At 38.4% G+C, this 21,032-nt stretch overlaps 2 protein-coding genes across 2 annotated transcripts; one reads left to right on the top strand and one right to left on the bottom strand.

The window, feature by feature from the left end:
* Positions 1-1,383: 1,383 nt before the first annotated feature.
* Positions 1,384-11,091, bottom strand: LOC144657361 (coadhesin-like). The gene is made up of 8 exons (XM_078517708.1): positions 11,007-11,091; positions 10,761-10,828; positions 9,346-9,523; positions 7,964-8,199; positions 5,957-6,151; positions 4,937-5,337; positions 2,506-2,684; positions 1,384-1,535 (listed from the first exon to the last, which is right to left on the bottom strand). Coding segments are annotated over exons 2-8 (1,245 nt in total). The 5' UTR covers positions 10,816-10,828; positions 11,007-11,091; the 3' UTR covers positions 1,384-1,534.
* A 5,176-nt stretch (positions 11,092-16,267) lies between these two features.
* LOC144658421 (integrin alpha-1-like) lies at positions 16,268-20,536 on the top strand. The gene is made up of 4 exons (XM_078518816.1): positions 16,268-16,394; positions 17,578-17,847; positions 19,860-19,981; positions 20,265-20,536. The coding sequence occupies exons 1-4, from the start codon at positions 16,340-16,342 to the stop codon at positions 20,442-20,444; spliced, it is 627 nt and encodes a 208-aa protein (XP_078374942.1). The 5' UTR covers positions 16,268-16,339; the 3' UTR covers positions 20,445-20,536.
* Positions 20,537-21,032: the final 496 nt, after the last annotated feature.

Below are 21,032 nucleotides of genomic sequence, written 5' to 3'. Positions count from 1 at the left end.
CGAAAGTAATGATTTGTTCACAACATTACCGTATAAAAGCTCGATTGAGCCCCTAAAATTAGTGATAGGCAACTTAACCCATGAAAAACATTATCTTTGAACCTCTAAAGGAAGCTGTAATCTTAATTTGCGGACAGAAATTAAGCTTCGGCTGTAAATATCGATTTTTTGAGGACGCGCGAAAACAATTTAAAAAGTTAAGCCTTAATTTTTCAAACTGCAATCCATTTCCAACTGAGCCATCCGCAGCAAGAGACGCTTGTTAACAGTTTCAGTGCTCTAATATAGCAATTTTTAATAAAAGTTGACCATTATTTTCAGGTTTCCTACGACACAAATATAAATTTTGGCTGTTCAAAAATCTGTGATAATCCGTGACAAAGCCCCCTTAACAAAGGATATTTTGGCAAATCAAATCAACCCTTTTTTTGTAAGTGAGTTTACTACAGTTGATTTGATTGGCTACATTTAAATTCTCTTTGTTAAAATCTAGCCAATCAAATTATGTGTCCCCAGAGCCACTTGTTCCTCGTGCCAAGCGGGTCTAGGAACAAGAACGCCCCGAGGGTTTTTTCTTTTGGAAGCACGAAGTAGGGTTGGGGGGGGGGGACTTGTATAACAGTAAGTGTTTCTATAAAAGAAATTAAAATTTCTGTTTAGTAACGCACATTACACATTTTCAAACAAAAGGTAAACTTGGTGGATTGAAAAAGTGTAAAAGCCTAAAATAATATTGTTTTCTTGTTCATTCGCTTGTCATGGTCTGCCATCTAGGGAGGGGGTGGGGTTTAACAGATTTACTTGATTTACTTGAAAACGCTCTTACAGATTTTTCTAAAATTTCGTCAACAGTTAGTCAATGTACTAAACTTCAACATATCAAAAAATAAACACCAAGAGTCAATCTAGATTTCGAGAAAACCAAGCTTGAATGAGAACAAAAGGCAACGTCAATCGTTGCTATGGTAACCGTTGTGACTAAGTGACGGGTAAAAAATTAAAATTTGGTCATATTTGATCATTATGGTGTATTTTGGCAAAAATCAAACATTGGCTTCCTAGATAATTTTAATTTTTAAAACAGCCATCCTTCGGCTAAACAAACTACATCGAGCCTCCTTAAGCAGGCCTTCATCCGAAAGCATACATCAGGTCGCAATTATTGAGAAATGTTGATTAAACGAGGGCCCATGCATCAGGCAGTTAAGAAACGGGGAAGTTATTTGTGATTTCTCGGTTACCTAAGTCGTAGGTTCTTTAAAGCTTATACTAATTGGTTTGATATATCAATAATATTTATGTTTATTTTAGGAAAGGTAGAATATTAAGAAAAAAAAGAGACGAAATTAGAAAGGTAAAACGTATGGTCTAACAAGCAATAAATCAATCGAGTGATTCTTTTATTATAGCGTTTTATTGTTGTGTGACATCTTTGTAGTGCATTGTTCACATGTATCTAAAGCCTAGCTTTTTCAACCCTGGTAATTAAAGTGAAACCGATAGAAGGTTTTCTTCACATGCTATTAATGTGTTACCTGCAAAAACAGAAGAAAACAAAGGTTATCACAAAGAAAACTGATAAAGAAATTAAAAGTTTTTTAGGAAAGTTTACAAAACTTCTCTCCCAAAATTACTTTCCTTGTTCTGCGTATGTGTGTTTTCTAATTTTTATAACATTTCAAGAAACTCGTGCAATATATTCTAACCAATCATAACGAAGCTGACTTATCTCTGCCAATCAGGTGCAATTTCGTACGTGAATGTTCCCGCGCTTTTTACGGATTACTTGTTTCAAGCTCTCAGATGTAGAGGCGTTTGCCCGAACAACTGTTATAACCGTTTTAATGATGAAGTGCAAATGTATCCAATGCACATATGCACTATAGTATAGTAATGTATCAAACATGAGAGACAGTGTTTCATTGGGTTATCCAAACACCGAGAAGAGAGTTGCAAATGCGACGCGCAGCGGAGTATCAGGGACGGCGGAGCTGGGGGGGGGGGGGGGCTGGGAGGGGGCTTTAGCCCCCCCCCCCCACTTTTTCCGAAAAAATAAAGACTTTTTAAGAGAAGAGTCTCTTAAGTCCCCCCACTTAAAGTCACTAGTCAGCCCCCCCCCCCCCCCCACCTGGAAAACTGCTCCACCGTCCCTGAGTATTTTTGACGAAATTCGAGGTGTTTGGATAGCCGATGAAGCACTGTCTCGAGTGTTTGATATATCTTTTCAATCGAAACAAAACCTACGGAGTAAATAGAGAAATAAACGAACTGTAAAAATCTATGCTAATTAAGACCGGGTATCTAAACCTCCTTCACGGTCATGATTTTCTTTGTTTTAACTTGATGAATTTAATGATGAGTTTGAAAAGCACATATGCACTATGGCAATTGGTATAGTAATAAATCAAACACAAGAGACAGTGTTTCATTCATGTTCATTGTTTGCTGCAAAATTAACCCATGACATCCCATTCTACATAGGCTATGTATATGTAAACAACTTACTACTGAAGAAGCCTCCTGGTAGCGCAAGAGATTTTAAGAATCTCTTTGATCCTCATAACAAGTTTGTCAAACTTATCCACTTGGACCACGTTCTCTTTTTTGCCATCGGCGATCTCTGTCAACTCGGCCAAGTCCACTGACGGACCCACTCCAATAGCGATCACTTTCACATTCTCATCCTTTTGGATATAAGGAAAAAAGGGCTGGTTATTAAAACAAAACAAAACCATCGAAGAGTCATCCCCTTACTATAAATAATAAAAAGTCCTTAGCTCAGGTAAGTTTACCTGAACATAAAGTAAAATTAATGGGAATTTACAGTGGCATCTTCCACATAGTGGCTCTTCCAATCCCACAGAATCCAGATCGAATTGTAATTTAGAAGTGTTGGTTTTGTGGAGGGAGGAAAACGAGAGAACCCGGAGAAAACCCTCGAAGCAAGGACCATAAACCAACAACAAACTCAACCCACATATGACGCCGGGTGCGGGAGTCGAACCCGGTCCGAACTGGTGTGAGGCGAGCGCTCTCATACTCGGATATTAAGTCCAAAAATATCGGACTTCCGGTTGAATTGCGCTAGCCTAAGTTTCAAAAACCTAGCTCAACGACCTCCTTGGTGTTCTACGTCCGGACAGTTGTTTAGATTTCAAGACCAATCGAAATCGATTCTGTAACGGAACTGTCGGGAGTCGCTCGTTTCGTCAAGCTTGCACCGTAAGGAACGAAGACTCGAGGTACGAGAATGTCGGATTTGCACTTTTAAATCCCGATAACTTGTTTATTGCGTATGCGCAGTAGTTCACAAGTTAAAAAGAAGCAATGAAGGGAAAGATTAAGGCACAACGATAAAACGAGTGTGAAATTGTTACGCCAATTACACCGGAGATTTACCCTTTTAACTTGAATTTGCTTTGTACCAGCTGTTTGACGGGTGACGATCTAACCAACGTCTTGTAAGACGACTTTTTTGTTCCTGGTTTTTAGTGCACAATGCACTATTGTGATGGTTTGGTGGGTTGGCGTCTGCTAAACCCCTAAACCACTAAACCACTAAGCCACTAAACCGCTAACGCGGTGTAAACTTTTAATCACCAATTATGGGGGGATGGAGAGAACCTGACCGTGTGCCCTTGGTAAAACGGGGAGTATATTTGCGATTTTTACAATTGAAGAACTCACGGTATATATTTGTTTCAGAAAGCACTATGCTCTCCTTGGGGTACAATTCTTTCTGGAACAAAATACTTTGTGCTAAACGCATGCGCAGATCAGTCTACATCACGAACATTGCGTGTTTCTTCTGCAGAAGGATTCGCGTAGACTCCGTGGCGCCAAGTTAAAACCACAAATTAATTGAATTAAACACTAAGGCGTCATAGTAGTTAATGTGAAATAATTCATGATATGGCAACTTTTTTTTCAGAAAAGGTGATGTAGCATCTCATAATTAATTGATAATATCTGTGTGATAATCAATGTCGCCTTGTTTGCAGAAAATAAATCACGTTACCATATCATCATGTTACATCCGTTTTCGATAAAAACAAAAGTGTAATGTAACATGTTTTTGACAACAACAAAAGTATCTCGTTTGCTGTTTCAATATCAAACTGAAATTCAAGCTATCGAAAATTAAAATAACAGGGACGTGTTTAGAAATTTTGTATTAAAGCCTAACGTGGTGTGCTTTTCAATGCGGTAGAATTCCTGTAGAATCCCTGGCGTTAATTTAATTAAACTTAAAAGTCATCACAGCGATCTGCGAAAAAACAACAGTATCATATTACATCCGTCACTTCCTTTCCTTTGATTTGTTCTCCATCGGTTGAACTCATCTCCGTTTTATTCTGTAAAACCTCTGCCTCTAAAGTTGTTCGAACATGCTTTCGTGGCGGTTCCGACATTTCTTGAAAGAAATCTTCACACTACGTGCTTCTCGGCTTCATGCTTGAGTGAGCGTGTGACGTATTTACCAGACCGTGGCGAGAGCATGATCTGGCGCACGAAATGCTTTAGCGACAATTCGGGAAAAAAGCCGCAATTTTTAGCGACAATTTCGGGGGAAAAGTCGCAATTTCGACATTTTATGCTTTGTAATTCATAGTTTGTGCTCTGCTCGAACTGAAAATTTGTAATTTTTAGGTCGTTTTCTAAATGCTGAAGAAGACAATGCGGTATGATTCTTGTAGAATCCGTGGCGTTCATTTAATTAGACTTAAACGCATCATAGCAGTCTAAGAGAAAAACAAAGGTATCATGTTACAAACCTTTGCACGAAAAGCACAAACATCACATTTGCTGCTTCAATACTGAACTGAAAGGTAAACTCATTTGACTTATTCTCAAGCGAAATTATCATGCTGTCGATTGATTGGCCATAATGCATTCTGCACTGTCCTTTGAGTCTCTGAGTTTGTTATTTTATTACCTTAAATGGCTTTAACACATCTTTGTATTTCTTGGACCTCCTGCTTGTCTTTCCATCCGTGATAACTAGCAACACGTGCGGAACGTCTGGTCTATCCTCGGGCAACAACTCTTTCGAAGCCATTTCTATGCCTCTATCCGTCCTAGTCCCTCCCGGTTGGTACTTCAAGTTCTGGATGGCTTTCTTGAGAGCGACGAGGTTCTGCGCCACGTCCGCGTTAAAATCCCAGTCCAAGAACGCTCTGTGGTTGTAGTGGATGATGCCAACGTGGGTCATGCGATGAGAGACGTGCATCTTGTCAACAAGATCAATTAAAAACGTCTTCACGTGCTCGTAGTTGTCACGCCTGACGCTGCTGGACGAGTCCACTATAATGCCGACATCCATCACCTTATCACAATCTAGTAAAGCAAAAGGAAAGACAAGTCGCTACATGAACAAACGTTTCCCTTTCCTTACTAAGAAGTGAAAAAGAAGAAGATCGACATCAAATTCTGCAGCACTCCATGTATGCACAGTTTATAGAGGGAAATGGTTAGAGCATGGCAAAGTTCTAAGTTGTTTGTTCGTGTTTGCTATTTTGGGGGTTGACCCTGCACAAAACCTGACAAAATACAATAGGTGGTTACGTGTGTTCATGCCACTAATCAATAGAAACATTGCGATTACGTAATTCATGCATAGTGTTATGAGCGAAAAACAAAAGATGTGCAGGGCCGTGGACCTTCCAAAAAAAATCTTGGCCTCTTTGTTTGCTCCTTTGATGTTTGCCGGGCTTCTTTACCATTTACTTCCAGAAATTTTGATGTATGTAACCACTAGCGAGACACCCGTAATACAATGCATGGTATATGTGTCACGTGACCTAAATCCTGCTATCTGATTGGCTTTGCCCTATATCGACCCTCCTTACTACTAACGTCTTTCAGTAACGTTAGTCACACAACCCTTTAAAAAGGGACCTTGGATAGCACCACCTTTAACCTTTTTGCAATAGTTACAAATACTCAGCCTTCATACTATCGCATTCCTGTTCGTTGCATCTAACAGATTCCTCTGGTTCACCCACACAAGGACGCCCATTTCCCTTTGGCTCAGGATTGCTGCAAGATCTCTCTCGCGTCTTCTCTCCTCCGCCGCATGTCTTGCTGCATTCAGTCCACTGAGACCAGTTGGTGTAATTTCCATCAACATCCGGGGTTTGGGGGCCTGGATCTAAACAGGAAGTTAAAATTTAGACAAATCACATTTCATTGACTAATTTTCAAAGTAAGTAAGTAAAGTCTTTTTTAATGAAGGTAGCGCTAAAATGGCATAAAAATAAAAACAAACCAGTGGCCCTTTAACATTTATTACAATAAAATACACTACAATACTATGACTAAACTGCGAGACAATATAACGAATAAAAATACAAGAAACACGAGATAAAATATTAAAAAAGAAAAAAGGGTAGAAAGTATAAATTAACCGTTAGTTACAGAATAAAATGATTTAAAAGCTGCTGTTCTTTAAAAATTCTAGAGTTCCTAAATGATTTAGGAGACGGTATTTTTGGCATAGTTAGCGGTAAACTGTTTCAGGCTTGACAAGCAGTCACTGTAAATGTTCTTCCTCCTTCGGTTTGCCGTTTGATAACAGGACGAACTTTGTTAAAGTTGGCTTATCTAGTCTGACGTAAAATGAGTCTCGCTAGTAAGCTTAAGAAAGCTTTTAAGATAGGTGGGTACATGCCCCTGTAAACGCTTGTATATAATACAGCACTTAGTTAGCTTAGCCTAAGATTTTGATCAAACCTCGGTTTCAGAGTCTCTATTCTTCGCGTCTCTTGAAGCGAGAAGAAGAGAGAGGTCCTTGGAACAAGGTTGGTTACGATCCCCTGCAAGGATTGCATGCGGGAGCTATTTCTCAGGGCGCACTTGGATACAGTGGTATATTCTAGAAATACTGTAATCTGATTGATTCCTTTGTAGTACGGAGTAGTACGGACAACAGTCACTGGTTATTCTAGCACCATGAATGTATCACGATCATCATGCCTATGGCAATCGGACTAAGTGACTGCTTTGAACAAAGTTATCTGTGGCTTTCCCATTTGTTAAAGTAGCTAATTGCGAACAGAGCATCTCGACAAAAAAAATTAATAATAACTGACCATTGTCAATAATAAAGATGGTAAATTTTAAGCTCGGTGATGAATAATGAAAATGAATTTTTCAACAATGACACTAGCATGGGACAAAGGAAAATTCTGAGTCCCCGACGGGAATCGAACCCATGGCCTCCCAGATACCGGTTGGGCGCTCTAACCAACTGAGCTACGAGAGACTCGTTGCGAGCTGGGCCATTTACTAGTTTGATTTGTGACACGCGTCCTGCATACTGCTAGGATCAGCAATGTCGAAATCATCAAGTGTGTTATAAGTAATAAAGATGGTAAATTTTAAGCTCGGTGATAAATAATAAATAATGAAAATAGGTTCGATTCCCGTCGGGAACTCAGAATTTTCCTTTGTCCCATGCTCATGTCATTGTTGAAAAATCATTTTCAATAATTGACCATTTTATGGAGTTTGTCGTAATTCATCTTTATCTTCCTCAGTAGCAACTTCCTTATTTATTTTGGGATTATTAATACTTCTTTAGTGTTTTCCTACCTTAAAAACAATTATTTTAGGGTTCATTCAATTTTATTATGTACATCAGAAAAGTGACTAAAAATAACGTGACGTAACTCAGAGGGTAACCATGGGTACTTGTACTTAACGACTGCATACCCATGCAGCTTATATAAAGAAATACCCCAAGTATCTTTGCATTGACAGTGATATTAATCTGGCAATAAAACCAACTCCTCGTAATAAGATCCGAATTCTTTTGCTTAAATTTTTTTGTAGAATCATTTCCTGGCAAAAATTTTCGTATTAAATTGAAAGGGCAGACTGGAGTCAGGCAAAGTTGTCTTTTGTTGGATAAAAAATTAACTTATAATTCGAAAGTATCAACCGCTATATTTAACTGACTTACTTTCTATCAGTCTATAGATGTAGTTAGTCTTTTGCACCCCCACGCACTCCTGACTTGATGACTGGTCACAGTCTGTTGGACTTTGCAGATTCATTATGCATTTGTCAGCACTAGCTATGCCATCACGGTTAAAGTTCAGCTCCGCAGACGGTCCGCTCCAACACTCGCCAAAAAACTGCAGACCAAATACGGTGTATCCTTTTTCAAGAGCTTTCTGAGCGCATCGACATGCCAAACTGAAAGAAAAGAAAAAATATTAATGCTGTAAACTTTACTTTTTGCATAATGACGTGGGCTCTGTACGTGTTGCGTGCCTATATGAGAGCGGAGAGACTTTCCGGTACAGCGGTCTTATAAAATCAGATCGTCACTGTCTCTGTAGACTGTTCACAGTCCCCTATTTTTCCGTGAAGTTCGGACTGAACGATCTATTTCTACGACTTCACAGAAAAATAGAGGACTGTAAACAGTCTACTGTCTCTCACTCGTGTCAGTCTCTTTATTATTGGTGGGCACTCTCAGCGTGTCCTATTGGAGATCCGCGCATCTGATTGGTTCTCCTTCTGTTTTCGCTGATAGAACATGATCGCGCGCACGTTGCTTTTAACATACTAAAATTGTATGTTTTAAAATGCAATCCCTTTGGGTGTCTACTAAAACAATTCAACTCAGTGGACCGTTAGTCTACTCGGCTGCGCATCGATCGTTGACTATATATTTTAACAATAGAGTGTTTCTGTCGAGGAACTATCGGCTGATAGTTGCCCCGCGGAAATTTGATGTTCTTAAAACAAATATTAGCCCGAGAAGCGAAGCTTCGAGGGCAAATATGCTAGTTTTAAGAACATCAAATTTCCAAGGGGCAACTATCAGACCGATAGTTCCGAGACAGAAACACTCTATTGTCTTTATTGTTCACCACTAAATTTTCTCCCGCGCGCACATACAAAAACAAGCACCGTGAATTTTTTTTACTTTTGAGGATAAAAAACTCAATTGAAAGCCGAAATTTAACAAACGAAACAAAACCAGACGAGAAACCCACTAAATGCAGTAAATTTGGTTGGGTTTTTTGTCTGCAGGCAGCTTGTTTACAAAAAAACAGTCACGGGCGGGCACTATCGATCCGGGCATTTTTCACCGGAGGGCACTATGGGCTGATAGTGCCCTCCGGCGGACGGGCACTATCGCGTCACGTGTTCAATTTAAACCAATCAGAATCGGAGAAAATTTAGTGGTGAACTATAATCGTTCATAGAAATTAAAACTCAGGCTCGTAGCCTAATACGGCTTTGAAGTGATTCTTCTCAACTGTCGACTCTTTTTGTTGTAACGTCTCGTGAGGATTGTCTTGATTGTCAAAATAATTAAAGTAAGATTACCTGTGAGTAGATTCCTGCCATCTGTGCCAGTTTAGCCGGTAGCCGGGTTCGTGATACTTGCTCCTTCTATCCCTGTCATTCAGAAGCATTTCAGGAAGTGGTCGGGAGGGCTTTATGTTGTCTTTGAAACAACCGATTTTCGTCCAGGCTCGGCCGCATGTTGCAAACTTGTTTTGACCTTTTCCGATAGAAAAATAAATAAGCTAGCTAGCTCAGTAGAATGATCAACTATGAAGGTAATTTTAAATAGCAAAACGACAGTATACTTTATGAGCTGGCGTCAAAACACAGAAGCAAGATTAATTCTGATTCTGTTCTCTTTATTAATTCTGGCATATTGACTGTTCTTTATTTGAGCAGCTGTCACAAGAGATTTTAATCACGACTTTTAAGCTCGGTTGCTTCAAGAAGGGAACATCCCCCAACATGTTTATGTTTGAAATTACCCGGAAGACGTTTTAGATACATACGCGTGTGTATCGATTTCATTTCCTTTTGTTAAAAACTAATCAAGCAGTTGTCAATTTAAATGTACTTGGTTTGATTTTGAAAATGAACGCTCAATTAAATGACTGACAAGTTGATTTTCTATTTTAATTTAGCTCTTCAATTAGCTTACGTTATCGTTGAAACATTACTAAGCTCAATAAGGCATTATGTTTCTCTTTTTTTTTTCTTGTGTAACAAAACAATTTCTTCTTTGCTAAGACAGGGAACATGCAACATTTTGATTCTTGTAAATACAAAGATATTTGCCTAAAAGGACAAACGTTCTCCGTCGGTTTTTTTAACCGAAATTTGAACATTTGAACGTTATTAAGATTTGTTTTCTTTTGCTTTGCTCTTTTGTACTAAACAACCGTGCACAGTTTAGGACAGAACTGAAATTTCTACTAGAGGAATTTCTAAAAAAAATTTCTTACACAAAATTTGATAAATACACAACCTGATTCGTCCGAAAGCCGGAAATTATGAAAATAATTTTGACCGTGCCATATTCAACAAGTTTCATATCTCAGCTAAAGCTAACTGTTCAACCATTCAAAATAAAAATTTTTGCCTTTAGTAATTTTGCTGCTGTAAGTCGTATACGAAGATAACATAAAAATTATTATCTTGTCCTTTTAGACATTGCTAGCTAATATTGTCAAAATTGGAAAACTTATGTCTTTTTTTTAATAGAATACAGCCGGACCTGTTCGCAGAGCTAGGAAATGCTTTGAGTCTTTATCCGCGTTTATGTTTCGTCAGCTTATAAAGTTTATGAGGGGGAAACGGGAATGAATACATATAAAAAGGTCATCTTAAGCGTTCTGATAATCCGTTCACGAGATTAATTTGAACGTTTGCTTTTTAGAATGGCAAGGAAAGAGTTGCTTTTTATAATCAATATGATACCAAAGTGATAAACCTACCTTGCGCTTGCAAAGTGTACAAGGCGAAAATAACTGTAGCTAAAAGAATCTTCATGATTTTCCTTGTCCTAAAAGAAACAAAACTGACAATCAATACGTTAAACAGTCCTAAAATATAAAATAAATGTTGCTGGGCAGACATTGTATACTCTTAAAATCTCTTCAATCTGGGACGATTCGATTAAAAATTTTCAAGTTTCCTTTTAGTTATTTATCACCGATTCAACTAAATCAAATCTTTCTCACCTGAAAATTGTCTTCGTTGTAGCTTTGACTGAGTGGAAGGATTTTTTATCGCAAAGCCTATTATATACGTTAATAGACTCGGCGGATAAAGGTACAATAGCAATTATGTTAATTGGGAGCAAACATTTATCAGACTAACACGTATTTTATCAACTGTTTTGTCCCTGGCGCTTTTTTAGGGAGCAGTGTTTACACGGATCGGAAATTAAAATCGTTAATGACCAGAAATGAACAATTTGTGGTTCCTAACATACTCTATTTATAATATGCTGAAAATGTGACTTCTTGTGCCAAATTCACTTTGAAGAGTCATCTGTTTGAAAACATCACAAGGTCCAAAATAAATAATTTTCTTAGGCATTGTGAATGGGATCAGGCATTTATTTCGCTGAAAGTACTGATATTTTGTAAGTAATATTTTGTAAATTTTTTTTTTGTAAATTATTTTTTTATATATTATTTTTTGAATATTATTTTTTAAAAAATATTTTTTAAAAATAATTTTTTAAAAAAATATTTTTAAAAAAAAAATTTTTTTTTTTTTTTCAGTGCGGTCAAGCTTTACTGACCGCACTGAAAATAAAATAGGACTGAATAATAGCCAGGTTGCCCTTCGAAATTTGATAGAAAATTTTTTGATACAAAGAGAATAATAAAAGATTAAACAAATTGAAACAAAACTGGCTGGTTTTTGTTTAATCAGGTGATGAAAAAACAATATACTTCTTTGTTTTAACCGGTAAAACAAAAATATATCTTTTACTGTTTTGTCTAGCTACAAATTCGGTCACTACTTCTCATATCAATTTGCATGAATCTTTTCACCTGATATTGTGATTAACAAGACGTGTCTGGGAGTCAAATTTTAGCAAAAGCCTCCATTTAAAATACTTTCAAAAAGAATCACATTTTGCATTTTTTTTTTAAACCAAGCAAACTTAGGAAGGTTAATTAAGACTGTATTTCCGATTTTACCTTGAATATGTTTTAATATCGAAGAAACAAAAGAATAAATATTAACAAAGGAGAGCTAAGTGTTTAACTAGTCATCGATTAGGCGATTTTACTTTAATTAAAAATGTTCACGAGATATTCTTTTGTTACACGACTACGATGTGTTTGTTTTTTATATTTGACGAATGTATCTTTGCGTGGTTTGGCGAATAAACTTGCCTTTTCTAGTACTATGTAAAAAAAAAGATGCATGGATTTCTATTTGTTGAGTCTCCTTCGGGCTTTTTCGTTATTAAGTTTTGCAATCTTAGTGCGCTTTTATTTTTCAAAATTATTACCACAACAAGCGCATTAGTGTAATTTTATTGTATCTAAAACTACTAAGTTACTCGGGCTTTAGGAAAAAAGTAAAAGATCGACAATGCTAATTGTTCAGTAAAAATTAAATTGTACAGTGTAACAAAATCTGTTAAGATGGATATTTTGAATAAGATGCTAGTTCTATATATCGTAGGGTTTATTTTGGTCAGGTTGCTCCATCGCAGGTACAATAACACGTATACCCGGGCCCTGGGTGGAGAGGGCACTGTGGGAGTAAAGCGTCTTGCACAACTTAATGTAACAGACTTTGTGTTTTTCCCCCTGGCTAACTTAGGTCTCTATAGATCTTTTTACATTCTAACAAACTCCCTCAACGGTTTTAGTCCTCCCTAGTGGGGTGTGCCGAACCCATCAAAATAAAGGTTTACACTTTTCCAATACGTGTCGAGGCGAAAATAAAGAAATATTTATAATTCTACTTTCACGGACATTTTCTCTCTGTTTCTGTTTATTGTTGTTTTATTTATTTTTTTTTTTTTGGTCCTTCATTTCTCCTGGTCAAGAAAAATAAAATTAATCCTTGTGGATTTCTTTGCCCTTGAGAGGTTTTATATCTAATCAAAAGTGGAGCCGATCAAGCTTTTGCCTGGTCTGGTAAACAGGAGACAGTTCTTGGTCAAGAACACATTACATAAAAGCAGGACCACAACCCCATTTAGAATTGGATGTTTCCAAAGTCAACCACAGCATGAAAATTGGGATTTACATTAATTAAAGGTGGTTAAATTGTGTAATGTCGGTTATCTACTACACCATCATAATGTTGTTGGGTGGTTACAGACCTTTACACTATATGTGTATGTGATAAAGTTGGTGTATGTCTCTTTATCTACCTTTTACTTGAGTGTAGCTGGAATGGTCAGCTGAAAATGTAAAGTCAGCGTATAGCTGAATAAATTTCAAATTTACGCTAGCTTTATTTGAGCTTTACCCCACGGTAAAGTTATGTTTTCATGCTGTGAACACGAACCATAAGCCCTGCATCGCCCCTACCGAACCGTTCATATGACAACAACGCATTTATTTTTTAAAGTAACATTCAATACCACAATGAAGTGAGCGAAAAGCAAGAAAGAGTTTTCTTAAGTTGAACTTAATAATTCGGAACACTTATTGGCTTACGTCATCAAGGTTACAAGTACGTTGTTATAGCAACATTACAGACTTGTAAAAACCTAAGCCAGCTTTACGAACATCGAAGGACGACCTCACATTTTACAGTTTTTAAGATAGTAAGCGTTCAAATTAGATCCTATAAAGGTCTATAAAGTGGTTTAATTTTTATTTTTTCTTGTGGCATTGCTATCTACAGGATATTAGCTATAGGGACCTTCAAATCGGAGTACGAGTACGACTTTCTAATTTTAATCTAGTTAGGTTCTCAGAGCCCTCACTCTTCAATGTTAATTGCTGACAAGTTGAAAAGGAGACTTTCGGTACGAGATTGGTGTGAACTGTGATAATCATATAGGCATAAGCACTAGGTTTAAAAAGTCGTACTCATACTTAATCTCGTACTCGAACTCGATCCAACTGATCTAAAGGTCCTTATTGTGCTGCACAGCGCGAGTTCTACATTAAATTGTACACGAAAACGAAAGTTTTTAAACCAACAAAATTTTGCCATGCAATGTTGCGAGAACTAGAACACGTCAAAACTGATTAAATCTGGATAAACCCAAGTAATATTGACTAAAATGTTTTGATCCATAACACTAACTTCATTTTCGCCAAATGAGTCAATATTCTGTGGTCTTCTGTTAATCACCTCATCCATTCTTGAAATACATGTTCGGTATTGGTTGGCGAGGGGTGGGGAATGGGACAGGGGGTGGGAATCTGGACATAAAGAGGTGGAAAACTGCAGGAGGCGGGAAATGAGTACGGCGTTTAGATGAGACTCCCAAGGTGGCCTGATGGTCTGAAACTGGAGAAATATGGCCTGCGACCTGGCGTTCTTCTCTTTTTTTTCACCGCAAAAACAAGAATGCCTGGTCGCAAGTTAGAATGCCGGAAGGGGAAACAGTTTTGCAACATTGCGTAATATTTTGCAATAGACAACGGCACAAGGAGGGGGCTAGAACCGGGAATTAAAGTTACGGGAAACGGGAAGTTTAGACCCCCTGCTCCTCCCCCCCCCCTCCCCCTATTTTTTAGAGGACGTTCAAGTCTCCATTCACTGGTTCTTGTGTCAGTGAATAACCGCCTGTTAACTCGAGTGTCACTCAAAAAGAACAAAACATTAACAGTTTGTTCTCGGTTATGCGTCTTACGTATTATTTCTTTTATGTTCAAAACGCTTTCCTCACTTGGAATCTTTGATTTTAATCTTGATCGCGACACAAATTGCGAAAGTTAGTAACTGTCAAGAAAATAATTCATGCAAATTAAAATGGCGAAAATTTGCGTCCCAAAATATTGCCCTTCCAAAATCGGGAAACAAATTTTCACAATAATTTCTTATAACTGAAAAATAAAAGGTTGAGAGAACTGTAGAGAATGACAACTCGTTAAAAACTTGCAAATCGATAAAAATTTATATTGCGTCTTCGTGACAAATATATATAGTTCAAATGACTTCGGGTTTTTTTTTTTTGAGTGGTGTCGGTTTCCTTTCGTCCTTGAACACGATTTCTTGCAGTTCTTACAAGTTTTCGGAGAAAGCTAAAAGAACACAGAAACAGTTGTGCCTATAAAATAGTTGATTTGAAAAGCACCTTGAACACTAACGTGCAGATGTAAACTCGGTCATGAGGTTACCAAGAGATAGTTCTCGATTCTGCGTGGAATGTTTAATTCACTTTTCTACAAGAAACAATTAGCGATTTTCCACTGGTTAATTTAGATAAATGCATATTCTAGTGAATCTATTCTCTACTATCTATTCCGTGCGCCTATTTTTTTAAAGACGATTGTTTAAAAAGAAAAAAAGTTAAGACGAAAACTGGCAGATTGAGCAAAAAGCGTTCGACTTCAGCCTATTGAAGGTAAATAGTTTATTTGATATGCTTTTCAAAGTAAATGTTTTCATAGATATTGAAACCAAACAATGTTATAACGTAATACAGCATGGTAATTTGCATTATAGCAGCTTATAATCTTAGATAATAAAATCCTTTTCACTAAAGCATCGATTCCTAAATTAAAATTATGAAATCAGTTAAGAAAAACCCTTTTAAGCTGCCATAGTGCCAGCCAGTTGTTTAATGAACTTCCTAAGCACATAAGTTACAAAATCACGGAGAATACACCAACGTGAAAACTCATCAAGCAAGGTATGACCGTAAATAACTGGTTCTTGTTATTCTTGTTAAATACCTTACGATCTTCTGAGAATGACATACTCTTTAGCCCGGCCGACTTCAACGAAGGTCTGTCTCGGTTTTATGAAACGTATATGCAAAATGATTTCGCTTGCAATTTTCTGTTTTGCAATCAAGAGCATTAACAATGATTTGGTTTGGTACCATTGATTTGTATAGGTTTTCCTTGAAACAACTTTCTGAAGAAATCTTAATTGATTTTTGGTAAGAGCACACAATTTCTGAAGAAATCTTAAATGATCGGATGACGAGTTGCATGTTAAAGCACTTTACATGAAAAATTAATAATAACGCGAATCGACGTTTCGATGTATCAAACATCATTTTCAAGATTAAAAGTTGTTAAGAATCGAGAATGATTTTTGGTTTTGTACCGCTGGTACAGATAAGTATGACTTAAATTAAGAGCAGAAAATTTCTCAAGAAAACTTAAATGATTTTTGGTTTAGTACCGCTAATACGGATAATTTTGACTTGAAGAGCACAAATCTCTGAAGGGTTTAGTTCTGCTATACCCTGGGTGCTAGAGGTTTTTCTTGCGCTGTTAAGTATTTCCATCGCGCGCGAGAAAAATCCCCTGGTACCCAGGGTAGTTCTGCTAGTACCGATTAGTTTGACTCGAACAAGAGGGGTTAATTTTGTTCTATACGTTCTATTCAGTCTTTCAGAAAAAATATGAACGTCGGAGCGGTTGTTTTCATAATATTGTCATCTGTTTCGATTACTGAAGGTAAGCCAGTCCATAGAGCTTCAGTAGAATTGATTGAGCAGTAAGTGTCAAACGTAGAAATTTTTGTCGTTCACATGTTGTTTTCAGGTAGTCTTAGTTAACTTTTGGAATTGTTTAAAGCTCTATAGCTCTAAAGGTACATTTTATTGACATGAAACCATACATGTATACCGCGCGTATTTAGAAATTAAGTGAGGGTTTTGCCTATGGAAATTATTGAAATTGTTGGGATTATTGGGATAAGTAATCTTCTCAGTGAATGGATAAAAGAAAAATCAAACTAATCCAGGAATACATATAGCGAATTTTGATTTCAGCTTTATTAGCTTTTCAGTGGGTTTCCTGTTTATGTTTTTTATCCACAAGTTTTGGCGTTGACTAATCTCAAACTCCGGTGAACATTAGCAATAAAAAACACACTTTAAAAAAGGAATCATTATAGCTTTTGATCACCTTTTAATTCTTAGTTAGAGTTAATCGGCTTCAAACAAACCAATCTGCAGTTCGCAAAAGTAGATTTGTATTATTGCGTTAAACGAAAATTTCACTGCAAAATTCCGGTATTTTAGTACTAAATTTAAAACTTCAATTTATTTCAAATGTAGTTGCTTAGCTGTGAGGGCTTGTCAGTGGGGTGGGGAGGGTAGTACATGTTTCCCTGTTCCCTTAGAAATGTTGTGCCTTATTTCTTGTTTCGCATAAATCATTCTCGTCCCCATAGTTTTTTCGTTTCTCTTAGCCGGCTTGGCACAAGAAAACGAAGGGCTCTGAGGACATAGGATTTTTGAATCAATTCGAATTTTTTTGATTGGCTGTTTGGAACAAAGAATTCCTAAACGGAAGTCGAAAACGTAACGACTCTCTCATACATTCATTTGAAACGTCATGACTGCATACATGAAGACCGGAAGTCCTAGAATCTAGTACTGGAAATCCTGTGTCCCCAGAGCCCTTCGTTTCCTCGTGCCAAGGCCCAGCCGGCTAAGAGAAACGAAAGGGCTATGGGGACGAGAATGTGCATAAATAACTTCAAGTGGTTTCCAACATTTTTTCATGCCACGTTCCTTTTAATGGTAGAAACATCTCTTGTTCCCTCCAAAAAAAAATCAAACAACATACCGTCCTCAGTTCCCTTCAAATAGATGACCATTTACCCGTTTCCCATAAAAAAATAACACTCTAGGAGCACCTCGACTGTGGAAATGCGTGACGTCACCAGATGTGGCAATGGTCCTTGACGGCTCGACTAGCATGGGAGTAGCGGGTTTTTGGTCTATAAAGAGCTTTGCTATTGACATGATACGAAACATGGACGTGGGACCTGAGGCGACCCATGTGTGCCTTGTACAGTTCACCATGGGACCCGCTGTGGTTTTTAACCTCACAACCTACTTTTCCTCGAGTGAATTGGAGTCCGCCATTGACGCGCTCGTTTACGAGGAAGGAGCCACGGGTACATATCGCTTTACGTTGTTTTATTTTAGTTCAGCGCATTTTTAACCTTATTTATTGAATCCTTGCAGATGCGAAGGAGCTAAGACCCTATTTAAATAAAAGCTCACTTTATTATTTTAAAGTCTGAGCGATATTAGGACGAAAGTGGGCGCGCGTGCGTCTTTTAGAAAGCGATGCAAAATAAATGAATATTTGAGGACAAATCAAAGAAACATACCAGATAAATTATTTTTAGAAATGCTGCACTGCTAAGCAGCTGCCTAGATGGACGCTCTCCAGGTGGGCGAAGACAGCAAAATATTTAAAAAAAGATTTCTGAACTGAATTCAACTGGATACTCTACAGAAATATCACTTTTGACATTTTTAGAGAAAGACTGAATGATAAAGATGAACCAGTCCCTTTTCCCCAGAACAATCCAACCTCTTTATAATTAATACGGACACCCAGAGGAGGAACCAAAGGGGCAGAGCCGAGTGTCCGTTTGTCCAGTCCCTGAACTCTCTCTATTCCGCGCGCCCTTTATAGGGGTTGAACCCAGGCGCGGAAAGAGAGAGTCCAGGATAACTTGCATGCGCATGCTCAGAACGAACCAATCAGAAGCGAGGAGACTGGCGTCACTTGCTTGGGACGCGCTAGACTTGCCCCAAGTCCCTCGTTTTTTCTTTGCATCTATAGTTACTTAAATAAAATCGCTTTGAAATCAAGCGAGAAAGACCACTTGAGTAAAATCACCTTTGTAATCGCGCGGGATTTATTTCTGTGAACGCGCACGCGACACTTACCGAGGAATGGCTCGGAACGAGCGACTTGTGTCACTTGCAGGAAATCGATTCTGGCTGACGTTTATTGCCGCGAAAAATTGCATCATGCTTGAGTGCACTGAATTGGTTTCTTTTATCGTATTGACGTCAGTTTCGTGCGCCGTGTGCAGCTGACGCGCGCTGTGGCGTGTGTTAAAATTGCGATTTTCTTCCCTTTTTGTGGGAAATCATACTTAGGGCCCTTGATGGCTCTCTCATTTCTGTAAGATTTAAAAGGGACATGCACAAAAAAAAGACATTTGTGTTGTTTGTTCTAAAACTGGTTTAACTGTCAAGCAGTGGTGGCCAGCCTCATTTGATCTACAAAAGGTCATAAAAGTTAAACGCAAGCTTGTCTCGCGAGCAGCGCGCGCTAAGTTGGCGGGCACAGCGCGCTCAGTAAGTTCGCGCGCAATACAATATGATTGACATAATCTCGATGGCGTCACCGGTGGAAAAATCCACCGGTGACGCCATATTTCAGAATTGGCGCGCTGCAGGTGAGCCAAGTCGCTCGTTCCGCAACGATCCTCCGCCATTTTGTTTCTCATGCCTGCGCGCGCCCTCCGTTTCCGTATCCGAATCTAACGAGCGACTTGAAACAAGTCTAGGGACGCGCGCGCTTGGTTAAAAATGCTCGCTCAAATGACGAATTCAGCTACGCGACCGAGCGCGCGAATAAATGCAAGAAAAAAACTGTGCTCGAATGCATCGAAAACCAATTCAATAAACAGCTTCAAAATACTAGGAATAATTGACGGATAGCGATTTTTGTTTCGGCCGTTAGCTTTTAGTAGACACTGACTGCAAAGTTAGGCTTTTTAAAGTTATTCCGGTGATCCTGCTTTAGTACACGGTCGCGTAGTCGAGCTCGTCATTTGTGCGCGCGCGTCTTCAAAAGTGCTGCCAAATATGGTTTTCCCCCCAATTTGGGGGGAAAACTGGCGCATGCGCATGCAAGTTATCCTGCACTCTCTCTTCGTGCGCCTGGGTCAGCCCCTATTAAAGGCGCGCGGGAGAGAGAGCTCAGGGACTGGACTAAGTGTCCGTATGATTACGGAGGTGACCGTATTACAGAGGTGGAGATATTACGAATTCTGACTGTGAAGTGTCCGTAATATAGAGGTCTCCGTATCATGGACGGAGTTGTCCGTAAGTAGAGGTTCGCCTGTACATTGTTTTACTTGTGACATTTTCGCTGTTTTAGGAATTGACGCAGGTTTAGAGCTGGCAGCAGGAGAGCTCTTTCGACAGGAGGGTGGCGCGAGATTAAACGTACCAAAGTTCCTGGTTGTGTTTACAGATGGGGACTTTATGAGTTACCACTCAGTAAGTTTATTCTGCAAAAGAAGACGGTTTTATTCTTTGTTTAATTACAAAAAGAGGATATTTTGACACATCAGTATCTGTCCCTTCCAAAAATGGAGGAAGGGAGGGGGGGCTGCCTATTTTGAGTTTATTTTCGGACCGCTCGCCATCATGGGTGTTCTAAAGATAGGAGTCGCCGACATTTTGTTCAAGAACTGATGGAGATGAAGGGATATTTTTTCTTGTTGTATTACTCCCCGGCCTTAATTTCGTCCCTAACTCTCTTATTTTCTCAAACCCACAGGATCCCTGGATAAACGGCACACACGTGATTGCGATCGGAGGCGGACCGAAAATTAACAAAGAAGAACTCAAGTCACTTGTCAGAAATCCAAGTAAAGATTTCTTCACTACTGATGACTCAGCCCAGAGTGTCGTACAGCGCATGCGTGTTTTGGCACAGCAGGACTGCAACGCACCGTAAATAAAACCAGCCATCCCGGCGATGGAATTCACTTTCCTAAATCTCAAATACATTGTTGTAAATCATAATCGTATTATATCAGTAAAGGGTAAAACGACAATCAAGTCTTCAATTGTATTTCTACAATGGCGAGACAGGCCACCTCTGCCTTTATGCAGTGTGAAAGAGCGAACCGGTAGATTTTCTGTATCTTGCCAAATTACCTGACCCCCTCCGCATAAGTAATGGCCAGAGTTACTTTGTGACAATTTTGAAGATTTGACATTACATATTATTTTTGTCAAATAATATGTAATGTCAAATCTTCCCGGAAACCGATCAGTATTGGTCGTTACTGGAATGTTGTCCCAAACTATCGATATCAGAGACGAAAGGAAACAGCAAGTTACAAGGGCTCCGTAATAATTCATCATTAGCAGGCATGAAACAGCGCAAGTTGCACATGTTTTTTTTTTTTTAAAGAAATCGATCGTTATGGTACACTTGTCTTTAATGTTAAAATTCTTTCATTGATCTATCGGTTGCGATTTAACCTTGTGGCTGAATACTGTCTCTGAAATCTAATTTAAAATCTTTATTAATCCTCAT

Source organism: Oculina patagonica, chromosome 6 (assembly GCF_052425735.1).
Source record: "Oculina patagonica isolate OP01 chromosome 6, crgOcupat, whole genome shotgun sequence".
Classification (NCBI taxonomy): Eukaryota; Metazoa; Cnidaria; class Anthozoa; order Scleractinia; family Oculinidae; genus Oculina; species Oculina patagonica.
This window is presented reverse-complemented; position numbering and strand designations above follow the sequence as displayed.

Coding starts and splice junctions, on each gene's coding strand:
- LOC144658421 (XM_078518816.1), top strand. CDS start 16,340: ATGAACGTCGGAGCGGTTGTTTTCATAATATTGTCATCTGTTTCGATT. Junction 16,395..17,577: donor ATCTGTTTCGATTACTGAAG/GTAAGCCAGTCC, acceptor ATAACACTCTAG/GAGCACCTCGACTGTGGAAA. Junction 17,848..19,859: donor TTACGAGGAAGGAGCCACGG/GTACATATCGCT, acceptor TCGCTGTTTTAG/GAATTGACGCAGGTTTAGAG.
- LOC144657361 (XM_078517708.1), bottom strand. CDS start 10,815: ATGAAGATTCTTTTAGCTACAGTTATTTTCGCCTTGTACACTTTGCAA. Junction 8,200..9,345: donor TGGCAGGAATCTACTCACAG/GTAATCTTACTT, acceptor CTTTTCTTTCAG/TTTGGCATGTCGATGCGCTC. Junction 6,152..7,963: donor CATCTATAGACTGATAGAAA/GTAAGTCAGTTA, acceptor CTTCCTGTTTAG/ATCCAGGCCCCCAAACCCCG.